This window comes from Sphaerodactylus townsendi, linkage group LG13 (genome assembly GCF_021028975.2).
Source record: "Sphaerodactylus townsendi isolate TG3544 linkage group LG13, MPM_Stown_v2.3, whole genome shotgun sequence".
NCBI classification, from domain to species: Eukaryota; Metazoa; Chordata; class Lepidosauria; order Squamata; family Sphaerodactylidae; genus Sphaerodactylus; species Sphaerodactylus townsendi.
Window position 1 is genome coordinate 56,996,624 of NC_059437.1, and position 22,077 is coordinate 57,018,700.

A 22,077-nucleotide genomic window follows, 5' to 3' on the forward strand; every position below is an offset into this window, starting at 1 on the left:
GAAGTCAAAGGGCTGGTGCTGAGAGGGGGTTCTGAGCCGGACCTTCCGGCCCCCTGAGGGCAGCCTCAGCTCAGCTAGCCAGATGGACACTTGCCAGGCTGAAGGCCAGCAGGAGAGGAGCAGCTCCACCCACAAGCTCCCGTGCAGCTCCAGCATGCCTCTGGGGAAGAGCCTGAACACACATGCCAGGGCAAGAGACGCTGGGGGAGGGAGGGGGGGCAGCGCAGGACCTGGCTTTTGCAGACAAAACACAGAGTGGCCCACTCAGCACACAAGCCCTGGCCTCTTTTCAAACTGCTCAGTGACTCGTTCAGGGAATCAGTATGGTGCAGTGGTTAAGAGCAGGGGGACTCTAATCTGGAGAACCGGGTTTGATTCCCTACTCCTCTACTTGAGTGGCGGAGCCTTATCTGGTGAACCAGATGGGTTTCCACACTCCTACATTCCTGCTGGGTGACCTTGGGCCAGTCACAGTTCTTCAGAACTCTCTCAGCCCCACCTGCCTCACGAAGAAGAGGAGTTTGGATTTATACCCCACCTTGGAACTCTCTCAGTCCCACATACTTCACAAGGTGTGGGGAGAGGAAGGAAAAGGAGTTTATAAGCTGCCTTGAGTCTTCTAATGAGAAAGGTGGGGAATAAATCCAAACTCTTCTTCATCCTGATGGCATTTCAATCTGGCATGTTTATGAGCTGATTTCACTGCAAGCTGCCCACTTTTTAATCATATACCTATTCCATTCCTGTTCTGTTTCTGATGCTTACAAAAGCATAAAACACAGAATTTTGGAAAATGAGGCTCAAAAACTCATTTGTACTGCCTCTGCGTCTGGGAATCCCACGCTGCCCACTGCGTCTGGGAATCGCATGCATACCAGGCCATATAGCTGAATATCTTTCCCTCTTACAAAATCCAAGACAGTGTAGAGCTTACGCTCTCACTTGCTTTAATGCTATGCCATCTGCCATCTGCCGAAAGACTCTGCCCGTCTGATTCAGACTCTATTGACTGAGATTCAGGCTAAGTTCCTAACCCCTATTCTTGCACTGACAGCTGACTCCTGCAGCTCTGACATCCTTTTTATTAAACAGCCCTTCCACAGATCTGTGTAAGAGGATAGCTGGTTTCCTACAAAGGCGCTATAAATGTTCGCTTTGTTGGGAATAAGCATTAATCTAGGTATTGTAAAATATATAATATATGCATTTATCTAATGTTGTTTTCCACTCTATTTTATATTTCTTAATGTTGATGTTAATCAACTCTGTCTCCTTTTCATTATTTACAGTTGTTTATGTTTTTTGATGCCAATAAAGGTGCCCCATTATGCCCACGGCAAAGCCTGTCACAACCAGTCCAGTGAAGAGGCTCTGGTCAGCTCAAATGTTTGCGCTCTGTTTTGTGCTGGCCGCTCGGCCTTACTAAAGGTGTTGTCACATGAACTGAATTCGACATTACAAAGCGGCCTCACGCCAAGCCCAACTGTTGGTCCCTCCAGCTCCAGATGGATCCCTCTTGCTGGGCGCTGCTCTGCGGGGCCTCAGGCCATAGAAAAAGGTCTCCCCCAACACTTGACAACAATGGCACTGGGGGGGGGGGAGGGCGGAGCTGCTGGGGATTGAACGTGGATCCTCTGCAAGCAAATCAGTCTCTGGCTCATTCCGCACATGCAGAATAATGCACTTTCAAACTGCTTTCAGTGCTCTTTGAAGCTGTGCGGAATAGCAAAATCCACTTGCACACAGTTGTGAAAGTGGTTTGAAAACGCATTATTTTGCGTGTGCGGAAGGGGCCTCTGATTCAGGAGGGAGAAGTCTTCAAAATCTGAATGTGGATGTTTTAATAACTATAATGCTGGAAAAGGCAGCATGGCCAGTTGGATGGGATAAAGGATGTGTCTGTTGCTATGATGACAATTTTAAAAAAGCAGCCCCCTTGCCCCCCGTCATGAAGCCAAGATCCAAGCCTGGCGCTACCCATCAGGCCTTGCTGCAGCTTGTGAGAGTTTAGGCAAGGGTGACATCAAAGCAACCGTTGTGGGTTAGTCTACAAACAAGGGACGGGCCCCTCCTCCACTACTTTTTTCATGCATCAACCTCAGGCAAGTCAGCTATTCAGACGGTGCTGGACACAAGGCACGAAGGCAGAGACACTCGGGGAGAGGAAGGCAGGGACGATTATGCAGGAAAGTTGCCTGGACGCTTGACTCACATACAGTAGACCTACACAACAGGGGACGGGAGCTCCTGCAGCAAAGAGAGCACTGCCAACCAAAGGGGGCGGAGGGTGGGGGAGCCTGCAGGGCTCTTGGCAGAGGAGAGGAGGATGAAGAGGGGGCCTGTGTGGAGTAAATTTGCCCCTCCCCTTCCTAAATACTTCTGACTGGTGCCTGTGGGTTTCATCCACACAAGCGATTCTTGAGCTGGATTTAGGGCTTTACTACGCAGCGGCCTCTATCTGTCCATCACATTTTTATCCTGTAGGCAAGTATACACTCTCCCTCCAGCTCTTAACCATCCCAGGAACACTATGGCCCCTTCCGGACATGCAGAATAATGCACTTCCAATCCACTTTCACAACGGTTTGCATGTGGATTTTCCGCACAGTAAAATCCAGCTGCAGAGTGCATATTGCCCAAGCAGGCCCCTCCACTCCTCGGAGGGGAATCTTCTGGTAGTCCCTGGCCCAAAAACCATCCGGCTGGCCTCGATGAGGGCCAGGACCTTTTCAGTCCTGGCCCCCACCTGGCAAAACATGCTCCTATCTGAGGTTAGGGCCCTGCAGGACCCACGTGGCTCCCGCAGGGCCTGCAAGGTGGAGCTGTTCCGCCAGGCTTTTTCGTAGGCCAGCTGGGTTTTTTTTTACCATCGGTTTCATCTGCCTGTCATCTGTTATGGCTTCTGGGGGGGCGGGGGGAAGGGACAAAGTAAGTGAAAGTCGCCATCCGTTTTTGAGCTCTTACACTGTTTTAAATTTTTATACTGTTTTAAATTATTCATTAGGATTGTTTCTGTTTTATTGTAATAGTTTTTATTGTTGTCGCCGCCCTGAGCCCTTCGGGGGTAGGGTGGGGTATAAATCTAAGTAATAAACAAATAATAAATAAAAATGGATTCAAAGTGCATTATTCTGCATGTGCGAAAGGGGCCTGTGAGGTAGGCTGGGATGGAAGAGAGCGACCAGCCCAAGATCAGAACAACTGAGCAGGATTTGAACTGGGGTCTTGGCGTGAGCAAAGGCAAGCCCAGAAGAAGCATCCTGGATTTGAGATAACGGCTGGGCTGGGAGGAGGCAAAGGGCAGATGGTGTCTGTCTTGCTGATGCGGGAATGAACAGTTTGAACAGTCAAGTCAGTGGAAAGGAAGAGATCATGGGAAGGCGGAGGAGAGCCCCGGAACCTGCCCACAGACACGGCAAAGTGTCACCGGAGCACAGACTGGCAGCAGAAAGCCCAGCGAGGCCTTGCATCCTTTCTTGCATAACCACTAATTGCCCGGAGCTTGGGGGGTGGGGGAGGGTGGCACAACCAGAGAGAAAGAGAAAGAAGGAACTGTGCCTGAAAGGCAGGGACAGAGGCCAGAGTACCAGGAAGTGGGGTCAGGCTGCCGGAGGGTCAGAGGCTGCAGGGAAGCTCGCTCGGCCCACGGAACCAGGGCACCGAAGCAGCCCAGGCTGTGCCTGAGCTTGGGCACACTGGTGCGGCCTAACAGCCTGGTCACCCAAAGGAGAGAGAAAGGGAAAAACAAGAGAGGCGTTTTTTGGCATTCACTACAGCGAATCGGCCTGTCGTGGCTAAGGGAGGGAGGGCTTTGGCAGAGCCAGGCGGTAGTGTGAGGGACGCACAACCCGCACTTGTGTCCACGATGACGTGCTGTCTGAAAACTTCCCCTCCGAAGCCCAGGGCTGCCTCTCCCCTTGAAACTGGGGGAAGAAAGATGGCAGAGGACACCAGCAGTGCAGGAGAGACAGCAGAGGAAGAGGCTGAACGTACACATTCCAGAAGACCACAGCTGGGGCCGGAGGGGCGTGCATCTGCTCGGCATCTGATGCGTGGGGACCATGTTGAGCATCACACCCAGCCCAGAGGAAGGAAAGAAGCAGAGGGCTGCCTGGGAGTTATGGCCACGACTCAGGACTGGCTTTTCTTTTTTGAGGAGAAACTGACCGATGCCTATGAGGCACACCGGCAAGAGGCAGGCCAGGAGAAGGCCAGGTTCTGCAGCGTTTCCACCCCTCCTCACCTGTCGTGCTTGTTCTCTTGCGCTGCACGGAGCAGCTCCTGGATGTTCTTGGTGATCTGCTCCGTCTTCCGGATGACATCCTCTGTGCTCGGCAGGCTGGCCCTGGCGTCGGGGTCCTTGCCCTCGGGGATGAGCCCCTCCCCCTGCCAGAGGGCACTCCGCTGCTTTGCTTTCCTGGAGGATCTGCCAAAACACACCACTCTGTCCGACTGGATTCAGATCCAGCTTTGTGAATGTGAAGACTATGGACTAGATCCTGCTAGTGATACAGAGGCCTAAAAAACAACTGGAAAGGTTGAGAAACAAGCCTCTTTGCAGCCCAAAGCTCCCCCCCCCCAATCCCCTCCAGTTTCTCCAGTACAAAAATTGGGAGATTTTGAGGATCATTGGGGGAAAAAAACCCTTTCATGACATTTTCCTCGGCTGGAATTGGCAAAATTACTTGAAGACCAGGTTCTGCTCACTCCAGAGGTACAGTATGAAGCCGTTTGTGTCAGAATCTACAGCACCAGACACCCACAAGAGGGCGGGGGGAACTCTCAGCCACTCACAGTGGGGATCTGTCCCACCCCCTGGCCCTGCCCCGCTATCTCTGCTTTCTAATCAGGAGTGGATTCTGCAGACTGTGCAGGCCGAGGTCTGCCATCTTGGCATCTTCCAGAACCATCCTGCGACTGGAGAAACAAGTGTGCCTCCATCCCCTTGGCTGGCACTGCTGCCCATTTCCCCTTCAATGCCACTAGCCCAGAAAGGCACTGGATGGGGCGGACACGCAAAGGGCTGGCCCAGATACATACCCCGTCTCGTCCAGCTCTAGCCCAGGGAAAGCGTTGTCATAGTCGCCTTCGGGCGCACTGCTCTGCTTCTCCAGCTTGGAGGCCTGGAAGGGAAAGGGAGGAAGGGGAGGCAGAGTCACAGGCTGGCCAGAGCTCAACAGCCGCCCTCGACTCTGTCAGGGGAGGGGAGCTGCAGCCAGCATTCCCCAAAGGGCCCTCCGCCCATCGGCCAGGGATGACCTTTTGCTGCATCACTTGGGAGGGATTTAAAAGAATTCAGACCCTCCCTCTGGAGGGGGGGGCGGCCATTAAAAGGCAGGCTCCCCAACTTCTCCACCAAAGCAGTTTCTGTGAGTGGGTGTCAGCCCAACTAAGTATGTCACCATCTGAAGCTCCACTAAACAAGTACAGAGTGATTTGGCCAGAGTGGAGATCAAATGAAATCCAATACCCCACCAATAACCTGGTCACGCGGAGTCACTGCCTTGCTCTTCCTAGCCAGCTCCCGGCAGAACGGCAGATAAACACCTGCCTCCCTCAGACAAACATCTTGCTGGTGAAAATCTACTGAGAGGGCAGAGAACAGCCACCTTCTTGATGGCCCCACGATGCACTGCAAATGGGCTCCCAGCCTACTTCCTCCTCCCCTCTGCATTCTCCTCCCAGGCAGCCTCTCCCCCTTTGCTGGTTGCATCTGCCTCGAGGCTGCTGGCGGGGGGGGGGGGGGGTCACAGCTCCGGCAACCACTGGCAGCCACTGTCTCGAAAGCTTCTGTGTCACAACAGAAGGTGACCCAATGGTGATAAAAGCCACCGTTGAGGCCTCTTAGTTCTGCACTTCCTCCCACCCCTGTCCTTCTCCACTGCTGTGATGTTCTGGGCACCTGGAAGAGACTCCGCCTTCATCGGCTGAGCTTTCAAGTCTCGGTCTTTTAAGTCTCGGTCCACTTCAGAGAGCCCCTGAACAGCTGCACTGACTCCTCCACACAGGCCCATTAAGTTATTTCTGGGACTATTCTAAGCTGCCAGCCAACGAAGTGTGCCCTTGGAGGCTCACCAGGACGGCCTCCCACAAGGGCATCTGCCAATCCCCTGGGGTGCTTTTCACAGCCAAGCACCTGGGCTGTCTGCAAAGGACCAGCCCTTCTGGCTCAGGCGTCTCATTGCCCACAGAGGCCAGCCAGACACCTCAAAGCTCCCTCGTGACTGCACTGCAGCAAGTGGGGTCCACTGGCCCTGACCATGGAGGTTCCATTTAGATATCATGACTAACAGACGTTCACAGGCCTCTCCGCCATCTGTTGGTCGTGCCCCCTTTTAAAACCGTCTATGCCAGTGGCTGCTTCTGCCCCCTGTGGCAGAAAGCCCCACCATCTAACTAGGCACGGTCGAAGGAAGCCGCTTCTCCACCCCCACCCCCCGCCACCCAGCACAGCAGCATTCAAGCCTTTTCCAAAGTAACCATTAGCTGCAAGACAGCAGTGCCCCCCCGCACCCCTGCCAAATTTCAGCCGGCAGCCGTGGGTCAGTCCCGAAAGTGCTCTGCGGATCAAGTGGCCAAGAGAGCACGCGAAGGGGGTGTGCGCAGTGGGCGGGGGCTCCAGGTGGCTCAGAGGGGGAGGGGGAGCTGGAGGGGTGAGAGGTGAAGCAACTCTTGGGGTGCCAAAAGAGAGAATGAGCAGAGGGGGGCAGCCCCATGCAAGAAGGCTTTTTGCGTGGGGTGGGGGAGCTCTGCTAGCAGGTGGGGAGAAAGGGAGGGAGGCCTCTCAGAGGGCGGGCGGGCGGCTGGCCGGCCACTCTGGGGAAGATGTACTTAACCCTTTGTGCGCTTTCATCTCTGGACCAGGAAAGCATGGAGGGGAAGGAGGGCATGGATGAAGAGGTGGTGGTCACCAACCCACTCCTCCCAATCTGGAAACAAGGGAGAGAGAAAGATACTCGGGGGGGAAAGCACACGCCACTCCCCTTTCAAGGCTCCCAGTGCCAAAGGCAAGACACAGAACCCCGTTATGTAAGCAAGAGACAGTGAGCCAAACCACAGCACCTTCCGACATAGCCTCAGGGGAAAACAGGGCCTGGATCCCGCAGACCCGGCCCACTGACAAGGGGCACTTTCTCCAGCAACAGGGCCAGGTGCCTTGCAAGGAGCTGCCTCTAGCCGAAGGGGCCCGGAGGACCCAACCTGCAGGCAGCTCGAGGCATGACCATCTGGCCACAGCCAGCTGGGCTGCTCTCCTCTCTCCCACCTTTGGCCTGACCCTTCTCTGGCACATACGTGTGTCTCTCGCTCACACACAAAGAATGCTCTGGGCTTGGCCTGTCCCTTGCCACTGACCAACCTGCCTCCACGCCCTGAAGGGGTAGGGTTGCTGCTCCTGCGCCACTTGCTCAGAAATTTAAGCACTGCCCACGTGGTTATAACCTCCCCCCGCCCTTTCAGTGGGGACTGCTTGTGGTCTTCCCAAGCCCCGGCTAGGCTTTTCTTCTACTCTGAGCCACTCAGGGCAGGTCTCTGTTTTTAAGCCCAGGGCTCCAAACAGGCCCGGCCGTCTCTGTGCGGTGGCCTCTACAGGGATCTCAGGAACTCCAAACAGCTCCAGGCCTGAGGTCTTCTGAGGAGGAGCTCCTGCACAGGCAGCCGTGGGCCTCCTGCCCTGAAAATTGTGTTGGCCTTTCAGGTGCTCCTGGATGCAAATCGAGCTCTTCTGCTGCAGACTGATGTGGCTGCTAACCTTTGAAACCATCCACAGCAAGTGAGCCTTCAGCCAACGAGACCTTTTCCCACAAAAAGGAGACGGTGCGGTCGTGTGTCCTTTGGCGGAAGCTGAATGCGCCTGCCTCCACACGTCAGAAGTCCCAACTCTCTTTTAAGGCGAAAGACTCGTATTTAAGCACCACTTTCATCTAAACATGACCCTTCGCAATGTTAAACTTTGATCAAAGCACATTTATAGTGCTCCGGACTATATCAGCAACACTTTTGCTATTCTACAGCTGCACCTGCCATTTTGTTTCCCATGGCAGCAGGGAGCCCACAACATGGCTGGCGCAACTGTAGAAAAGCATAGGAAGTGTTGCTGATAACCGTCCAGAGCACTATAAAGGCTCTTTGATCAAAGTGCTATATGTAACACTGCAAAAGGATAATGGTTTTGACAGAGTTGGCGCTTTCGCCTTAAAAGAGAACTGAAAGGATTGGGGGGGGTGGGGGGGGTGGGGAGCCAAGCATTAGGACCCCGGCGGAGCATTTCCCCACAAAATAGGTCCGGGAAGAATTCACACATCTCCCGGTCATCCTTTTGTGGAAAAAGCTATGCCAAATTTTCATTTTATTTATTTACGTCATTCGCACACCACGAATGTCAGTGAGACTCAAGGAGGATTACAAATCACAGAAAGCCATCCAACCAGACAGCACAAGACATCCGGAAACAATTTAACAAGACCAGGATCACAGAAATTAGGAAAGAGAAAACTGTCTCAAGGAAAGACATTGCACGAGAATGCCAAGTGGTTCTGCCCTCGGGAGATGCAATGATGCCAAGAACGCCAAGGCAAATCTGGGCTTGTTTCTTCATCTTGGCGGTGGCAAGACGAGGCCACGCCAGACCTGCCTGGAAACGAACTAGTGTGCCCCCAGAGGGCTGAGACACATGACCCCATACAGAATCATGGAACAGACTTCGAGGGCCATCCAGCCCAGCCACCTGCCAAGCAGGAACACACAATCAAAGCACCTGTGATAGGTGGCCAAACAGCCTCTTGTTAAAAATCCCAAAGGAAGGAGACTCCACCACCCTCCAAGGCGGCGTATTCCTCTGTCGAACAGCTCTGACCACAATTAGCACGAGGCATATGCAAAACCAGCCTTCACTGGGGAAAGGCCAAACAGCCTCCGGCTGAACGGGCAGGGAAGCTCCTGATAAGCCGCAAGAAGGTGAGCTTTCCTTCTTCCAAACCACGACCCACAGGACCTTGTGAGAGGAAGGCGCGCAATCAAGAAAGAAGGGCTGGCAAGCGAGCAGGTTCACGTACGAAACTGCACGCACCACACGGGTGTAAAAGGCCAGACCTCCTGGCAACCGTGCCTCTCATCTCCACCCGCACGCAAGGCCACCCGGCCCCTCTGCTATCTGGGCTGCTGACCCCAACGACTGATTTCCAAGAGGACAGCACAATTCCTTGCAGGGAGAAAAAAGCAAGTGCCTGAACTCTGCCCTTCAGCTAGTTGGCCCCGCAGCCGTGGCAAGAAGCGCTCCCTCGTGGGCCCGTGCCAGTTAACCGAGGCTCAGAACTGCCAGCCTGCAACTTCTCCCCAGCCCAGAGAACCACCCCCTGGAGAAAACGGCTGCTCTGGATGGCATCATCTCCTTCAGAGGCCCCTCCCCCCAAGCCCTGCCTTCAAAATCTCCACCCACCAAATCACCAAGAATCCCCCAACTCCTGTGCCTCTGACCTACGACATTCAGGTTAAAACAAGACAGAAGAAGAACAACAACACGGCAAAGCACACGACAGAAACACCCTGGCTCTCAGCCTCCGAGGGTCAAGGGGGCTTGGAGACCCACTACGCCAAGGGACCGGCCCATGCTTCAGTCATCCATACTCAACACTGGTTCTTGTACAGAAGATGCTGGGGGCGGGGAGGGGTGTGTGGGGGAAAAGATGAGGGTCGGAGGGGCATCAGGGCACCCACTTTACTTACATGGGCAGGGAAAGGCTGCAGCCGTGCGGTCACGTGCTCTTCAGGGTACGAGACCTCACCCAGGGGCAGGTAGGCCTTCTGACCTGATCCCGTCTCATACATGGACATGGGCCTGCTGCTACGCGCAGAGGGCCGACGCTTCAGCGAGGAGTGGCCACCGGGGTCTGCGTATTCAGAGCCACTTGGAGTCTGGTGGGCACTGGGGGTGGCCTGCCTCCGGAGGGTCGAGTTCTCGCTCTGCAGGGTCTGAAGCTGGAATAATAAAAGGTAAAACCCGAGTGGGGCTTTGGATCATCCTCACACCAGAGAGTCGTCAACAAAGTAAGAACTGGGGTGAAACTGGGGCATTTGCCATTTTTCTTTTTAAACAAGCATGAACTGGCTGGATTTCTTTTTGGGGAAAAAACCTCCACACTTCTAAAGAGTTTTCTTTTGTTCAGAACCAGGTGCGTTGTCAGATCTGGATCCTCGAGAGCCCAGTTCTGATTTTCATTTAGCAGGAGTGGAGAACTGACTCCTGGAAATAATTACAAAACAGCCCGATTCCAAGTCAGCCATCTGTGCCGCACGGCTCCAGGAAACCGCATGCTGGGAAAACAGCTCCTTACACTGACTGATCAACAGAGGCAGGAGGGAAGCAGCAACGCTGCAGGAGCCAGATGAGGACGTGTGGCTGGAATCTTCTGCAAAGCCGGAGAGCAGAAGCAGGCCGAAGTGGAAGCTCAAAGAAGCCAAGCCAAAGGGGGTTTCCTGCCACGCCCTCCAAGAGGCAAAGGACACAAGAGGCTGGGGAGTCTCCTGCACCCCCCCCCCCCCGCCTCCACCCAGCACGTGCAGAGGATGCTGCCCACCCGGACAAGTGCCTCACTGACTGCCATTGTGAGGCTGGCTCCGCGCCTGGGGCAGCCATGGGGTGGTTTCGCCCATCGCCCTGTGTCAGAACTCCCGTGGGCCCCCTGCTCCACCAGAATGGAGCCCCACAGATCTGCTCCACTAAGGGCAGCGATTTCCTTGAGGGCAGGGAGTCTTCCCCGGTAGAAAAACTTGTGCCCCATGGAAAGGCTTCTTGCAATGGGGGGAAGCAGCACCTTCAGTGGAGCGGATCTGTGAGAACCAATCCACAGGGTCCAGGTGAGCTTCCTGTGTCTCCTGTACCACCTTTACATTTCTGCAGACCCTTGGGAGGAAATTGGGAAAGGCAAAAAGGTGGCACAGACTGGCTTCCGAGCAAGACACCTGTGTGGAGCATCCCTGAGTGCCAAAATGCGCTTCCGCTCCACCCTGCCCTTAGCAAGCCTCGTAAGTCACACATATGAAGCCACGGGGACACCCTGTGGGCTTGACCTGGCCCTCACTAGGCTTTTTACAGCTGCCCTCGGAGGACAGCAGCTCAGGAGGCTGCAGCCGTGGTCCAAACGGCTCCTTGGCGGCCTTCTTCAGTCTTGCTTTTTGCTTTTTAGGGGGAAAGGAAGCAAATTTTACTGCAGTCTGCGAAGGATAAACTGAGACAGGGACTTACTCCATCAAATCCATGGCGCAGAAGGCCACGGACTCCCAAGGGGAGCCACTGAGGGGCTCCAGAGGGAAAATCTCCCACCCCACGGAGGGACAACAAGCAGCTATCTGGGCCCATGAGAACAGATCGGAGGGAACGCCCAGTCTCACAGCAACGGGCAGAGGCTTCAAAGTGTCAGATCCAGAGGGTGCAACTCACTGGGAAAACCTCCTGAAAGTGCCTCGCTGAAACAGGCAGGGCAGCCATGTAGCTTCTGCCTATTTCCACGGGGCTCACGGTGGAGTCGCTCCAGCTGCTAATTTGGGGGGGGGGAGTGGGTTGGGTTGCCCGCTTCCTGCAATGACTTGGGGAGGGGTTTTCTCAATGGTGCTGGCTGAATCAGGGCCCACTGCACGTTTGCTCTCCCCTCCCTTCCCCTCCCCCGTGCTACCTTCTTCTGCGTGGTCCTCAGCTCATCGCTCAAGTGGACGTTCACCTTCAGGAGCTGCTGGATTTTCGCCTCCGAAACCACCAGGGCATTTTTAATCTGCAGGTATTCCTGTGTCGTGACCGGCCCGTCAGACAAGTCTGAATCCAGGCTCTGGAGAAGGAAGAGGGCGGCTGCCACTGAGTGCCAGGGAGCGGGCACTCTTGGCCCCCAAAGGGCCACCTGAACACCAGCGCTGGGAACGCAGACTCCCTCCAGCTGAGCTCCCTGCCGCTGGCAGCCTCTACCTTTTGGCGAGCCGCCTTGGCCACGCTCGTCCCCAGATCCCCCTCCTCGTCGGAGGCGACGCTGTCGTAGTCGGGCTGGTCGTTCTCCTGGCTCTCTGTGCTGTGCTGGCTGCTGATGGACTTCAGGATGAGTTCCACGTTTTCTGAAAAAGCCCAAATGCCAGCGGTTGAAGGAAGTCTGATTTTCCTCTCAACAATCCAGCCCAAACTGGGAAGAGAGTGAACAGGAGATGGGCAGGATGAAGGGCCTACCAAAAAGTTGTCCCCCTCCCCTACCCACAACTGGAAACCAGTGCCCACCCCCCGCTCAACCTCTGGCAGGCCCAGTGCTTCTTGCCAGAAGGCCCAGCTGCCCTTTTTGCTGGGGAGCTTCCTGGGTGACCTGGGGCCAGTCACTTACTATCAGCCCTGAATCTGGCTAGTATTTGGAGGGGAGGCCTCCAAGAAAGACCAGGGTCACAAGGCACAGGCAGGCAGTTGGCAACCCCCCCCCCCCAAAAAAAAAAGGTCCCTTGCACTGAAAACCATACAGGGTCAACATAAGTCAGCTGCGATTTGACCTGGGAGCAACATACTTTAGGGACTGCCTTCTCCCGTACAAACCTACCCGCACCCTCTTATCATTTTTGGAGGGCTTGCTTTGGTTGCCCCCACTGGACGAGTGGCAAGCTGAGAAATGGCTTTCTCGGTTGTGGCACCATCACTTCGGAAACCCCCCCAAATATCTGCCTGATTCCCTCTCTTGGAATCTCCCGCCAGGCTTTTTGTTTAGTTTGGCATATCCCAATGGTGGTCACTGGCCTCCTCTGCAGTTCGGGTGTTTTTAAAATATATGAAGGGCTCTCTTAATTCTTCATGTGTTTTAATGTCTTGATGTTCACTGCTTCAGGGGCCCTGCCTGGGTGGGAAAATAGCAAAAAGAGGGGATCTAAACAAATAAAAAAGGCCAAACGAGGCAGAATGCCCCGAGGGTCGGCAGGAAGGGTCCCGGAGCAAAACCCGCGCAAGACTCACCTTTAGAACTCGGGACAGGGTTTCCCTGCTGCCTCCGCTTGGCATCCCCCAGGATGTCAATGACGAGGGTGGCAAACTCGTGGGCGTTGAAGCGGGCCAACTTCTGCCTCCCCTGAAAGACAGAAGCCAGCGAGACTGTGCAGGGTCCAGGGGCAGAGGGAATGACAGAAGGGCAGCGCCCAGCCTCTCCTCCGCTCATGGAAATATGTCTGCTCTGTGCAACACATGAATTGAGGCCTGCCATCATCTTCTCTCCCCCTCAGACTGGAGGAGAAAACATGACTCTCACCACTGCCTAAATACGGGAGGGGCTTTTCCTTCGAGGAGAGCAGAGCGCGGGACTCACAATAATGGGCTTGAATTACAGGCAGGAATTCTTTTTTTTTCCATGGTGAAATTAATCCAGCAAGCATCCTCAAGTGCAGCCTCAGCAGTTTGATTCTTCATCCCTTTCCCAATCATCCCCAGCATGGAGCAGCAGGTGGTGACCAAATCGCTCTGGAGAGCAGCAGTGGCATAGGAGGTTAGGAGCTCATGCATCTAATCTGGAGGAACCGGGTTTGATTCCCAGCTCTGCCGCCTGAGCTGTGGAGGCTTATCTGGGCAATTCAGATTAGCCTGTACACTCCCACACATGCCAGCTGGGTGACCTTGGGCTAGTCACAGCTTCTCGGAGCTCTCTCAGCCCCACCTACCTCACAGGGTGTTTGTTGTGAGGGGGGACGGGCAAAGAGATTGTCAGCCCCTTTGAGTCTCCTGCAGGAGAGAAAGGGGGGATATAAATCCAAACTCTTCTTCTTCTTCTTAAAAATGCGCCACTACACAATGAACTGGAATTTTTGGTAAGATGCCCCTCACAAAGCAAGGGAAGGGGGGCAGCAGAGAACCTGCCACTGCCAGGTCCCAAAGACCCTCAGAGGACCCCACTCGACCATTCCCAATCCATTTATTCTCACTCCCCTTCCTCTGTTTTAGCCAGTTGCTACTATGCAAGAGGACGTGGCCTCTCATCCCTGGACTGCCAAGTCTGCTCAGAAGCCTCTGTCGGGCCTTTTTGGGCAGTTCAGATACCTCCTGGTGTCTACAGAGTCACCTCTGCCTACATGCTTACTGACGCTCTCCAACCATGCTCAGGGGCTGCTGGGGAGGCACGACAGCCCTTTGCAGGAGCCAGGCTGCTCCCACGACACAAGTTCTTCGTCCTGAAAACTATGCCTTTAATAATACTCCCTAGCACCATTTACATGGGACAGTAGAAGCTAATCTGTCTAGATCCGTGGAGGCAAATTTTTGGCACTCCAGATGTTATGGACTACAATTCCCATCAGATCCTGCCAGCATGGCCAATTGGCCATGCTGGCAGGGGCTGATGGGAATTGTAGTCCATAACATCTGGAGTGCCAAAGGTTCGCCACCACTGGTCTAGATGTTCCTGTGCCCCTCCCTGCAAGTCCATTTTAAACCTCTAAGAGCTACTAGCCATTCCCTCCTCTACACTTTCCGTCAGAGAGGAGAAGGCGGCGCAAAATCTTAGACTGGAAACACTCTAGGAAACACTCTAGGGATTTTGTCAGTTATACGCAGTCATGCTGGCATCTCCGACACTGGGGGAAAGACACATATACACACACTCATTCAGTCCTGATTACTGGGCCAGGGGGTGAGGGGTGAGGATCACAGGGTAACATACCTGGTTCCTTGTTGAGGAATACTCCGGATTTACAGGGAGGAAAGGGACCACCGTTGTCTCCGTGACCAGCGTGCTGTGGTTCTGAGTAGCAAGCCAAACTGTTTTGGGAAAAAACAGACAGCCAAGGTTGGCTCTGCTTCACTTCACTAGCAAAAGGGGCTAAGACTAAGCTGACCTGCTGGGGGACCTGACAGCCTGGACAGCCAGCCCAGGGCACTGGGGATAGAGAGCAAGGCACTCGGCACATGCACAGAAGCATCTATTCCAGACTATTACTCGACGTCTTTGCAGGCAGTGCCCGAGCACTGGGAATAGCCATAAGGGCTGAAACCTGGTGTACATCAGGCCTTTGCTCCATTTCTAAACCATATTTATTTGTCCAGCAAACTGCCTTGAGAAGAGAGCCAGAAAGTTGCTTTAATTCTGACATAGGAGCCAAAGGTGCGCTGAACCCCCCCCCCCTCCCCCCGGGGCCAAAGGCAGCAGTCTCCTGACGGCTCCACCTCAAGGCTCAGGACCACCTCCCCACTTCTCAGCACCGCTCCTTGACGCGTTTCCCCACCTGCTGCTTGTAGCAGCTGATCACATGGGGCAGAAGGTGGGAAACCATGACAAACACGAAAACACACTGACTGTCCACTGGTGTGTTTGGGGGTGGGGTGTGTGGGAGGGCAAGACCACACACAAGGCTGACATTTTCAGCAGCATCTCTGCGCTTCTACCGTGTTTCCCCGAATATAAGGCAGTGTCTTATATTAATTTTTGCTCCCAAAGATGTGCTATGTCTTATTTTCAGGGGATGTCTTATTTTTCCTGTGTTCTGTTCGTCGGGCATGCTTCCAAACAAAAACTTTGCTATGTCTTACTTTCGGGGGATGCCTTATATTTCGCACTTCAGCAAAACCTCTACTATGTCTTATTTTTCGGGGATGTCTTATATTAGGGGAAACAGGGTACCAACATGTAGTTCTGCTCGGGGGTTTTCACCAGGTATTGTGCTCCGCATTGGCCTGGCCTCCAGGATGGCCTCGGCCCTCCTTAGAGCTTTATTATATTGCCACAATGCCCTGGCAACGGAAAGTCACCTGCGTCTGTCTCCCGCCTGTCCACCTCGTCGTAGACATCCATGGCTAGCTCCTCAAACAGGTGGTTGCTCAGCTGAAGTAAAAAGACACACATTCAATGAAGCCTCTCCCTGGGACAGGGGCAAGAAGCCTGCTCCTGGGGGGCTCAGCAGCTGAACAGCCCAAAGATCCCCAGGGCCCGTTCTGTCTCAGCAAAGAGAAAGGAAGGGGACGGTGGGCACAGCAATCAGCAACTGCAAATTTAGCTGCAAGAATAATAAACACCTGGGTGCTGTGTGGTTTCCGGCCTGTATGGCCGTGTTCTAGCAGCATTCTCTCCTGACGTTTCGCCTGCATCTGTGGCTGACATCTTCAGAAGATCCTCTGAAGATGCCAGCCACAGATGCAGGCGAAACGTCAGAGGAGAGAATGCTGCTAGAACAAGGCCATACAGCCCGGAAACCACACAGCACCCCAGTGATTCCAGCCGTGAAAGCCTTCGACAATACATAAAAAACACCGTTGGGGAATGAGCCAATTTCAGCGCCAGGGCGCTCTGGAGTGATGGGCAAACAGGAAACTTATGTGAGACGTGAAAATGAAACGGTCTATAATACGAAGCCCCTCCCGGCAGTCCAAATGCAGCCACTGTCAAGGGTCAGCGTTTTTCGCTGCTGCCACTCACAACCATGTCCCCAGTGTGGCTTTGCTGCTTTATTCTTGGGGCAGGTTTGTGTTAGAAAACTGGACCGTGAGCAAATAAACAAACCTAATAATCAAGAGGAAAACCAAACCCTTCTCAGGCTTATTCCTTTAAAAAGTATACTGCTGGATTGCAAGCACCCCACAGAGACCCTCCTTCGTTCCACCCAACAGGAATTTCGAGGCAAAAGACCAGCAGAGATGGTTCCCCACCACCTTCCTCTGCACGCCAGCCCCGGCCTTTCTTGGTGGTCTCCCAAAGGCACCTGGTGGGCCACTCCCAAAGGCACCTGGTGGGCCACTACGAGTAGCAGAGAGCTGGACTAGATGGACTTTGGTCTGATCCAGCTGGCTTGTTCTTATGTTCTTATGTTCTCCCACGCAAGTGCTGACCTGCTTAGCTTGCAAGCTCTGATGAGACCAGGCTAGCTGGGGCTATGCAGGCTACTGCGCGCCTTCCTTTACCCCTAACCTTTTACAGACTTAGAAGTCGCAGAGACCTGAAGTTGGCCCTTCCACTCACCAGGGCCTCCTCAGCTGGCTCCACAGATTTGAACACTGAGTGACGGCGTCACTTACCGACTGAAGCTTCTTTTTTGCTGCTTTGGCGAGTTCAGACAAATCTAAACTGCTATGAAAACGAGAAGAGATCACTGTGTCTGCGAGAGTTATAGGCTCTCTCATGAGGAACTGGACTCTGGAGGTCACACCTCGTTTCTGCCCACCCTCCCTTCTTTCTCCACTGCCGAGAGCACATTCCCGCGGGGGGAGGGGGGGCGCTTCCACTTGTACAAGACCATTCCCAGGAAATGAGCGGCAAAGCTCCCCACGAGAGGAACGGGCTCCACAGCAGAAGACCACCACAGCAAGGGAAGAGGGAGGGGCAAGCAGACGCTGCCCAGGCCTCAAGCCAGAGGCAGGCCAGGGGGAAGCACAAGGCGGACACGTGAGCACAAAGCCAAATTCCAGCCTCCTGCTCTGCACCGCCTGGCCCAAAGCACAGGCCATGGTAAGAAATCAAAGGACGTCTCATGTATCAGACAATGGCAGAAATGAGGACAGGATTTGTGAGACGCGGCTCTGAAGGTGCCACACAGGAAGTCCCCAAGACACCCAGGACTCCCACAGCAGAAGACAAAGAAGAAGACCTCCACCCCACAGGCCAGCAACCCAGAAATGCCGATGCTCACAGGCACCCCCCTCCTCTCACTGCCCTCCCCTCCTTCAGTTCCTCTAGCGTCGTCCCTGCCTCCCATCTCTAAAATTCAGAATGAACCCCCACCCCCTTGACAGGGACCTGAACGTACACAATCCCACCCCCCAGCCTGAATTCCAGCTGCCCAGAGGAGAGGGCGCTTCATTATCAGCCCAGGGATGTCGACACCTTAAGGGAGCCAAGAGCGCAGCCCGCCCTGTGCATGGCGTGCCCCAGAGAGACAGGATGACCCCTAAACAAGGCTGTGGGTCTGTTCCTGCCCAGCTGGTCTCCAGATGAGGACTATTGTTTTAATTGGGACTGTAGGGACTGGAGCACCTTCCTTATGAGGAGAGGCTGCAGCGTTTGGGACTCTTTAGTTTGGAGAGGAGACGTCTGAGGGGGGATATGATTGAAGTCTACAAAATTATGCATGGGATAGAAAATGTTGACAGAGATAAATTTTTCTCTTTCTCACAATACTAGAACCAGGGGGCATTCATTGAAAATGCTGGGGGAAAGAATTAGGACTAAGAAAAGGAAACACTTCTTCACGCAACGTGTGATTGGTGTTTGGAATATGCTGCCACAGGAGGTGGTGATGGCCACTAACCTGGATAGCTTTAAAAAGGGCTTGGACAGATTTATGGAGGAGAAGTCGATTTATGGCTACCAATCTTGATCCTCCTTGATCTCAGATTGCAAATGCCTTAGCAGACCAGGTGCTCGGGAGCAGCAGCAGCAGCAGGCCCTTGCTTTCACCTCCTGCCTGTGAGCTCCCAAAGGCACCTGGTGGGCCACTGCGAGTAGCAGAGAGCTGGACTAGATGGACTCTGGTCTGATCCAGCTGGCTTGTTCTTATGTTCTTAATTGTTTTTAACTTTTGTATGGCTCTATTTTAACTATTTATAAATTCATTGTTGTAAGCTGCCCTGAGGGGATAGGGTGGAATATAAATTTGAATAAATAAATACTTTTAAAAACAAGCAAACAAAATTTTCAGATCCAAAAGCACAGAAGAATACTTACAGCTGCCTGAATTTCCAATGCACAGCAGTAAGAGGAAAAATACACCACCTGTTAACATTTACCAAACCCCTCTGCCTTATTTATTAGAAGACAGGTAGCTCTGCCCACCCAGCATGAAAGTTCCCAGCCGACCAAGCACTTCAAGCAGTGTGCCAAAGCAGGGTGACGAAAAGAAGCACCCCTTTTAGCCATCCCTGAACTTCTGGATCCATATCCTGCCTTCAGCCTCACAGACACAACCTCAGCATTAAATATTAACTAACCAGATTTTTTTCCTCGCTCTGAGTGCCTGATCAGTAACCTTACCTGTCTGCCATCTGAGGTATAATGAAATGCTGCCCACTTTTGTGATCTGAAATAGAAGTTTTGAAACAGCATTAGGGGCTGGAGCGGGTCATGCCCCACCTCAGCCCTTGGTCTTCCAAAAGCAGCACCCACAGTGAGACACGGCACAGGGGAGAGTGGCACCCGGGCGCTGCTTGGAAGAACGCATCACCTGGAGCCACACTCCGGATGCACGCAAGCCTGAGGGGGATGCGCCACCACACCCAAGCCGTCCCAGAATGGATAACCGACCACTGGGACAGAACTGAAAGATTCCCATTCAAATTGTAGGCGGTCGGACCTCTTCCACGCTAGAGGATGCCATGTGTGACTAGGGGAACAAGTACTAAAATGACACCAAGAGACTGCTCCATATGGATTAGGGCACAGGTGTCAAACTCGCGGCCCTCCAGATGTTATGGACTACCGTTCCCATCATCCCCTGCCAGCATGATGCTGGCAGGGGATGATGGGAGCTGTAGTCCACAACATCTGGAGGGCCGCGAGTTTGACACCTATGGATTAGGGGCTTCTCAGAGGCGTTGGGACTCCATTTTGTGTGTCAAAAGCACGAGTGGGAAGGTGTCTGGCAGTTCGTACTTTTCCAGCAGCCTAAGATATGCCCAGCGAAACAAAGAGGTCAACCGATCTCCATTTGTTCACCCTACAGTGGGGAAATCAGCACTCCAAGGCACCCCTTGCTGATTCTAATTTACAGCCACCTCTTCTCTGATTTGCATCTGTCTCAGTCATTCATCTGTCTTCAGGAAATACTTAAAAGCATTCTCTCGCACCTTCATGCACCACCACACCTTCCTCTCTCTTCTTGGGACGCTGGATGAGCAATCAGCTGTTCAACTCTGGCTAACCTGACAGCTCACCTCATCCCACCTCAGGACTTAGTTAAGGACATCACTAGTCATCCTCCAGCCATTCACAGTGTGTGTGTGTGTGTGTGAGAGAGAGAGAGAGAGGGGGGGGGGAGGGGATCCAGCACACCCCTCCATTTGTGTGTGGTTTCCTTTCCTTTTATTCCAGGAAACACTGGCCATTTCTTTCTTCACTGGACTCCTCCTCTGCTGGACTGGTAAATATCGCCCATCCCAAAGCCTGACCCACCTTCCACCCATCTCTTTCAGTTAGATCTGGCATGACTTCTGTGTGCACGTACGCCAGATTAAATACAGCTTAGGTTTTCCATTACTTTATTAATAAAACTCTTAACTTTGAAATAGACTGTTTATTCAAGAGTTTCCCTGCCGGGACAATCCCTGTGTGCACAGTTACCCTCCTCTTGCTCCGTCTTCCCCCCAACTAAATGAGGAGACAGCTATTTAGGGCGGCAACAACATCCCCATTTAACCATGAAGTTTACAGAGTAATTTGAGGCCTGAAGCACAGTGCCAACCAGATCTGGCTACAGAGTGTACTCTGTTGCCTCTGCCAACACCCACCCACTTCGAACACTGAGCCCAGGTCAAGCGGGTGATTTGTCTGGGGCAAGATTCAGCCCTACTAAGCTGGCCGGGGAATGCAGAAATAAGAGGAAGGGCACCCTGCAATCAGCCAGGGGACCCATGGTCAGAGGCGGAGCGCTCACAGGGACATGGGGTCCCATGTCCCTGGGCACACACCAGCTGGGCACGTGGGGGTGGGGGTGGAGAATTGCCCCACCCCCACCCCTCTCCTCAGCCCTGCCTGGCTGCTCCTTCAGTGGGCGGAGCCTCTGCTGGCTGAAGGAGAAGCCTGGTGGGGCAGGGCCGAGTAGTGGCCCATGGCAGGCTCCCGCCAGCTAAGGTAAATGGGGTGTGTGTGGGGGACAACGCAGGGACAGGCGGGGGGGTGTGCCCGGAGCAGGTGTTGCCTCCCCCCCCCCCCCCCCCATGCCTCTGCCCATGGTCTCTGGCAGGTTACTATGTCCTACCCCTGGAAGAACACCAGCTAGGGAAGTTTCACTTTATCCCAAGTGGATATAAATGCTGATTTCATCCTCAGAAGGAACTCTCCCTTCTAACTCCCCCCTATCTCCACCCCTCCCCCCTTGCCTTACAAGCTACAGGGCAGTGGTCGGTCTCTCTTGATTGATGGGCAATGAATGAATGTGACAACCCAAATCACTCAAGAGCTGAAAAGCAGACCTGAGGCGGGGGCATACAAGAGGACCTCTGGTCCCCCGAGTCAAGAGCCCAAGCTTCCCCACCCCCTTCCCAAAACTGACGTGGCCTTACCAGGTCTTCGCCCACAAAGGTAGAATGCCAGCCGGTCAGTCAGCTCATACTGGATCTCCACCAGACGTTCTGCCAGTTCATGATACCCGCCTTGTCTGTTGGCCAAGAGGGATGGGAAATGAAGGCAGCACTCAGGCAGAACTAAACCAAGATGACTGCGGTTGCAGCCCCAGCCCCGCCCAGTTATGATCCTATCTGAGCAGAGCGGAACAGTTCATAGCCCCAGGAACCAGCTCCCAGGCCAAAAGCCACTAAGAGACCATCAAGTCTCTATTAGGGTGAGACTCCAGCACTACCCTCATATCACACATTTAGGGATTCCCCCCAAGCAAAGGGAAAAGGTGATACACAGGAAACAGTCCATGCACCACATGGTTGCAGAGTTCAGCCCCTTCCCCTGACCCCGCAGTCTGGAACAGGGAGAAAAAAGCCCCCTGGATGCTCACTTTGCATAGTCCACGGGCGACTTTCCGCTGGAGTCCTGGGTGCCAGGATCAGCCCCATACACGGCCAGCAATTCCGCTTGTAAAATCTGACCGGTTTTGGCAGCCACATGAAGCGGAGTATTTCCTTTCTCCTACAAGGATGTTTAAGATGTGTTCACTTACAAGCTGTCATCTCAAATTCAGAAAAGATGGCTGCAGCTCTAAACAGTCCCCACCCCCACCCCCACCCCACGCTAGTAAAAGGCCTTTTTTCTTACTGGGTGGAAAAAGTTGGCCTGAGCCCCCAGAGAGAGCAGCCGCAAACACGTCTCCAAGTTCCCGGTCCTCACGCTAGAATGAAGTTGCTGAAACCAAGAGAAGGACAGAATCGGGCCTCTGTTTCTCTTACCACGCGAAAACCCTGCGCTCAGGAGAGTCTTCTTGCTGCTCCCC

The 22,077-nt window shown here is 53.7% G+C and overlaps 1 protein-coding gene across 19 annotated transcripts in view; it reads right to left on the reverse strand.

Moving 5' to 3' along the window:
• Positions 1-22,077, reverse strand: part of GIT2 (GIT ArfGAP 2) — a 34,285-nt gene that overhangs the window by 4,865 nt on the left and 7,343 nt on the right. For 7 of the 19 annotated variants that reach the window (XR_007246062.1, XR_007246061.1, XM_048514853.1 and 4 more), the window contains 15 exons: positions 21,903-21,989; positions 21,646-21,776; positions 21,200-21,294; positions 18,954-18,999; positions 18,648-18,653; positions 17,003-17,051; positions 15,743-15,815; positions 14,658-14,755; positions 12,968-13,079; positions 11,954-12,096; positions 11,670-11,819; positions 9,724-9,975; positions 6,837-6,929; positions 5,041-5,123; positions 4,244-4,426 (listed from right to left, as the gene is read on the reverse strand). Coding sequence is in view for 17 of the 19 variants with exons in the window: in XM_048514853.1 (XP_048370810.1) it covers positions 4,244-4,426; positions 5,041-5,123; positions 6,837-6,929; positions 9,724-9,975; positions 11,670-11,819; positions 11,954-12,096; positions 12,968-13,079; positions 14,658-14,755; positions 15,743-15,815; positions 17,003-17,051; positions 18,648-18,653; positions 18,954-18,999; positions 21,200-21,294; positions 21,646-21,776; positions 21,903-21,989 (1,601 nt within the window). In the remaining 2 variants the exon portion in view is untranslated. Of the gene's footprint in view, positions 1-3,587; positions 3,714-4,243; positions 4,427-5,040; positions 5,124-6,836; positions 6,930-9,723; positions 9,976-11,669; positions 11,820-11,953; positions 12,097-12,967; positions 13,080-14,657; positions 14,756-15,742; positions 15,816-17,002; positions 17,055-18,647; positions 18,654-18,953; positions 19,000-21,199; positions 21,295-21,645; positions 21,777-21,902; positions 21,990-22,077 lie in introns of all 19 variants that reach the window. The other 12 variants (XM_048514849.1, XM_048514860.1, XM_048514857.1 and 9 more) reach the window with 7 other exon arrangements.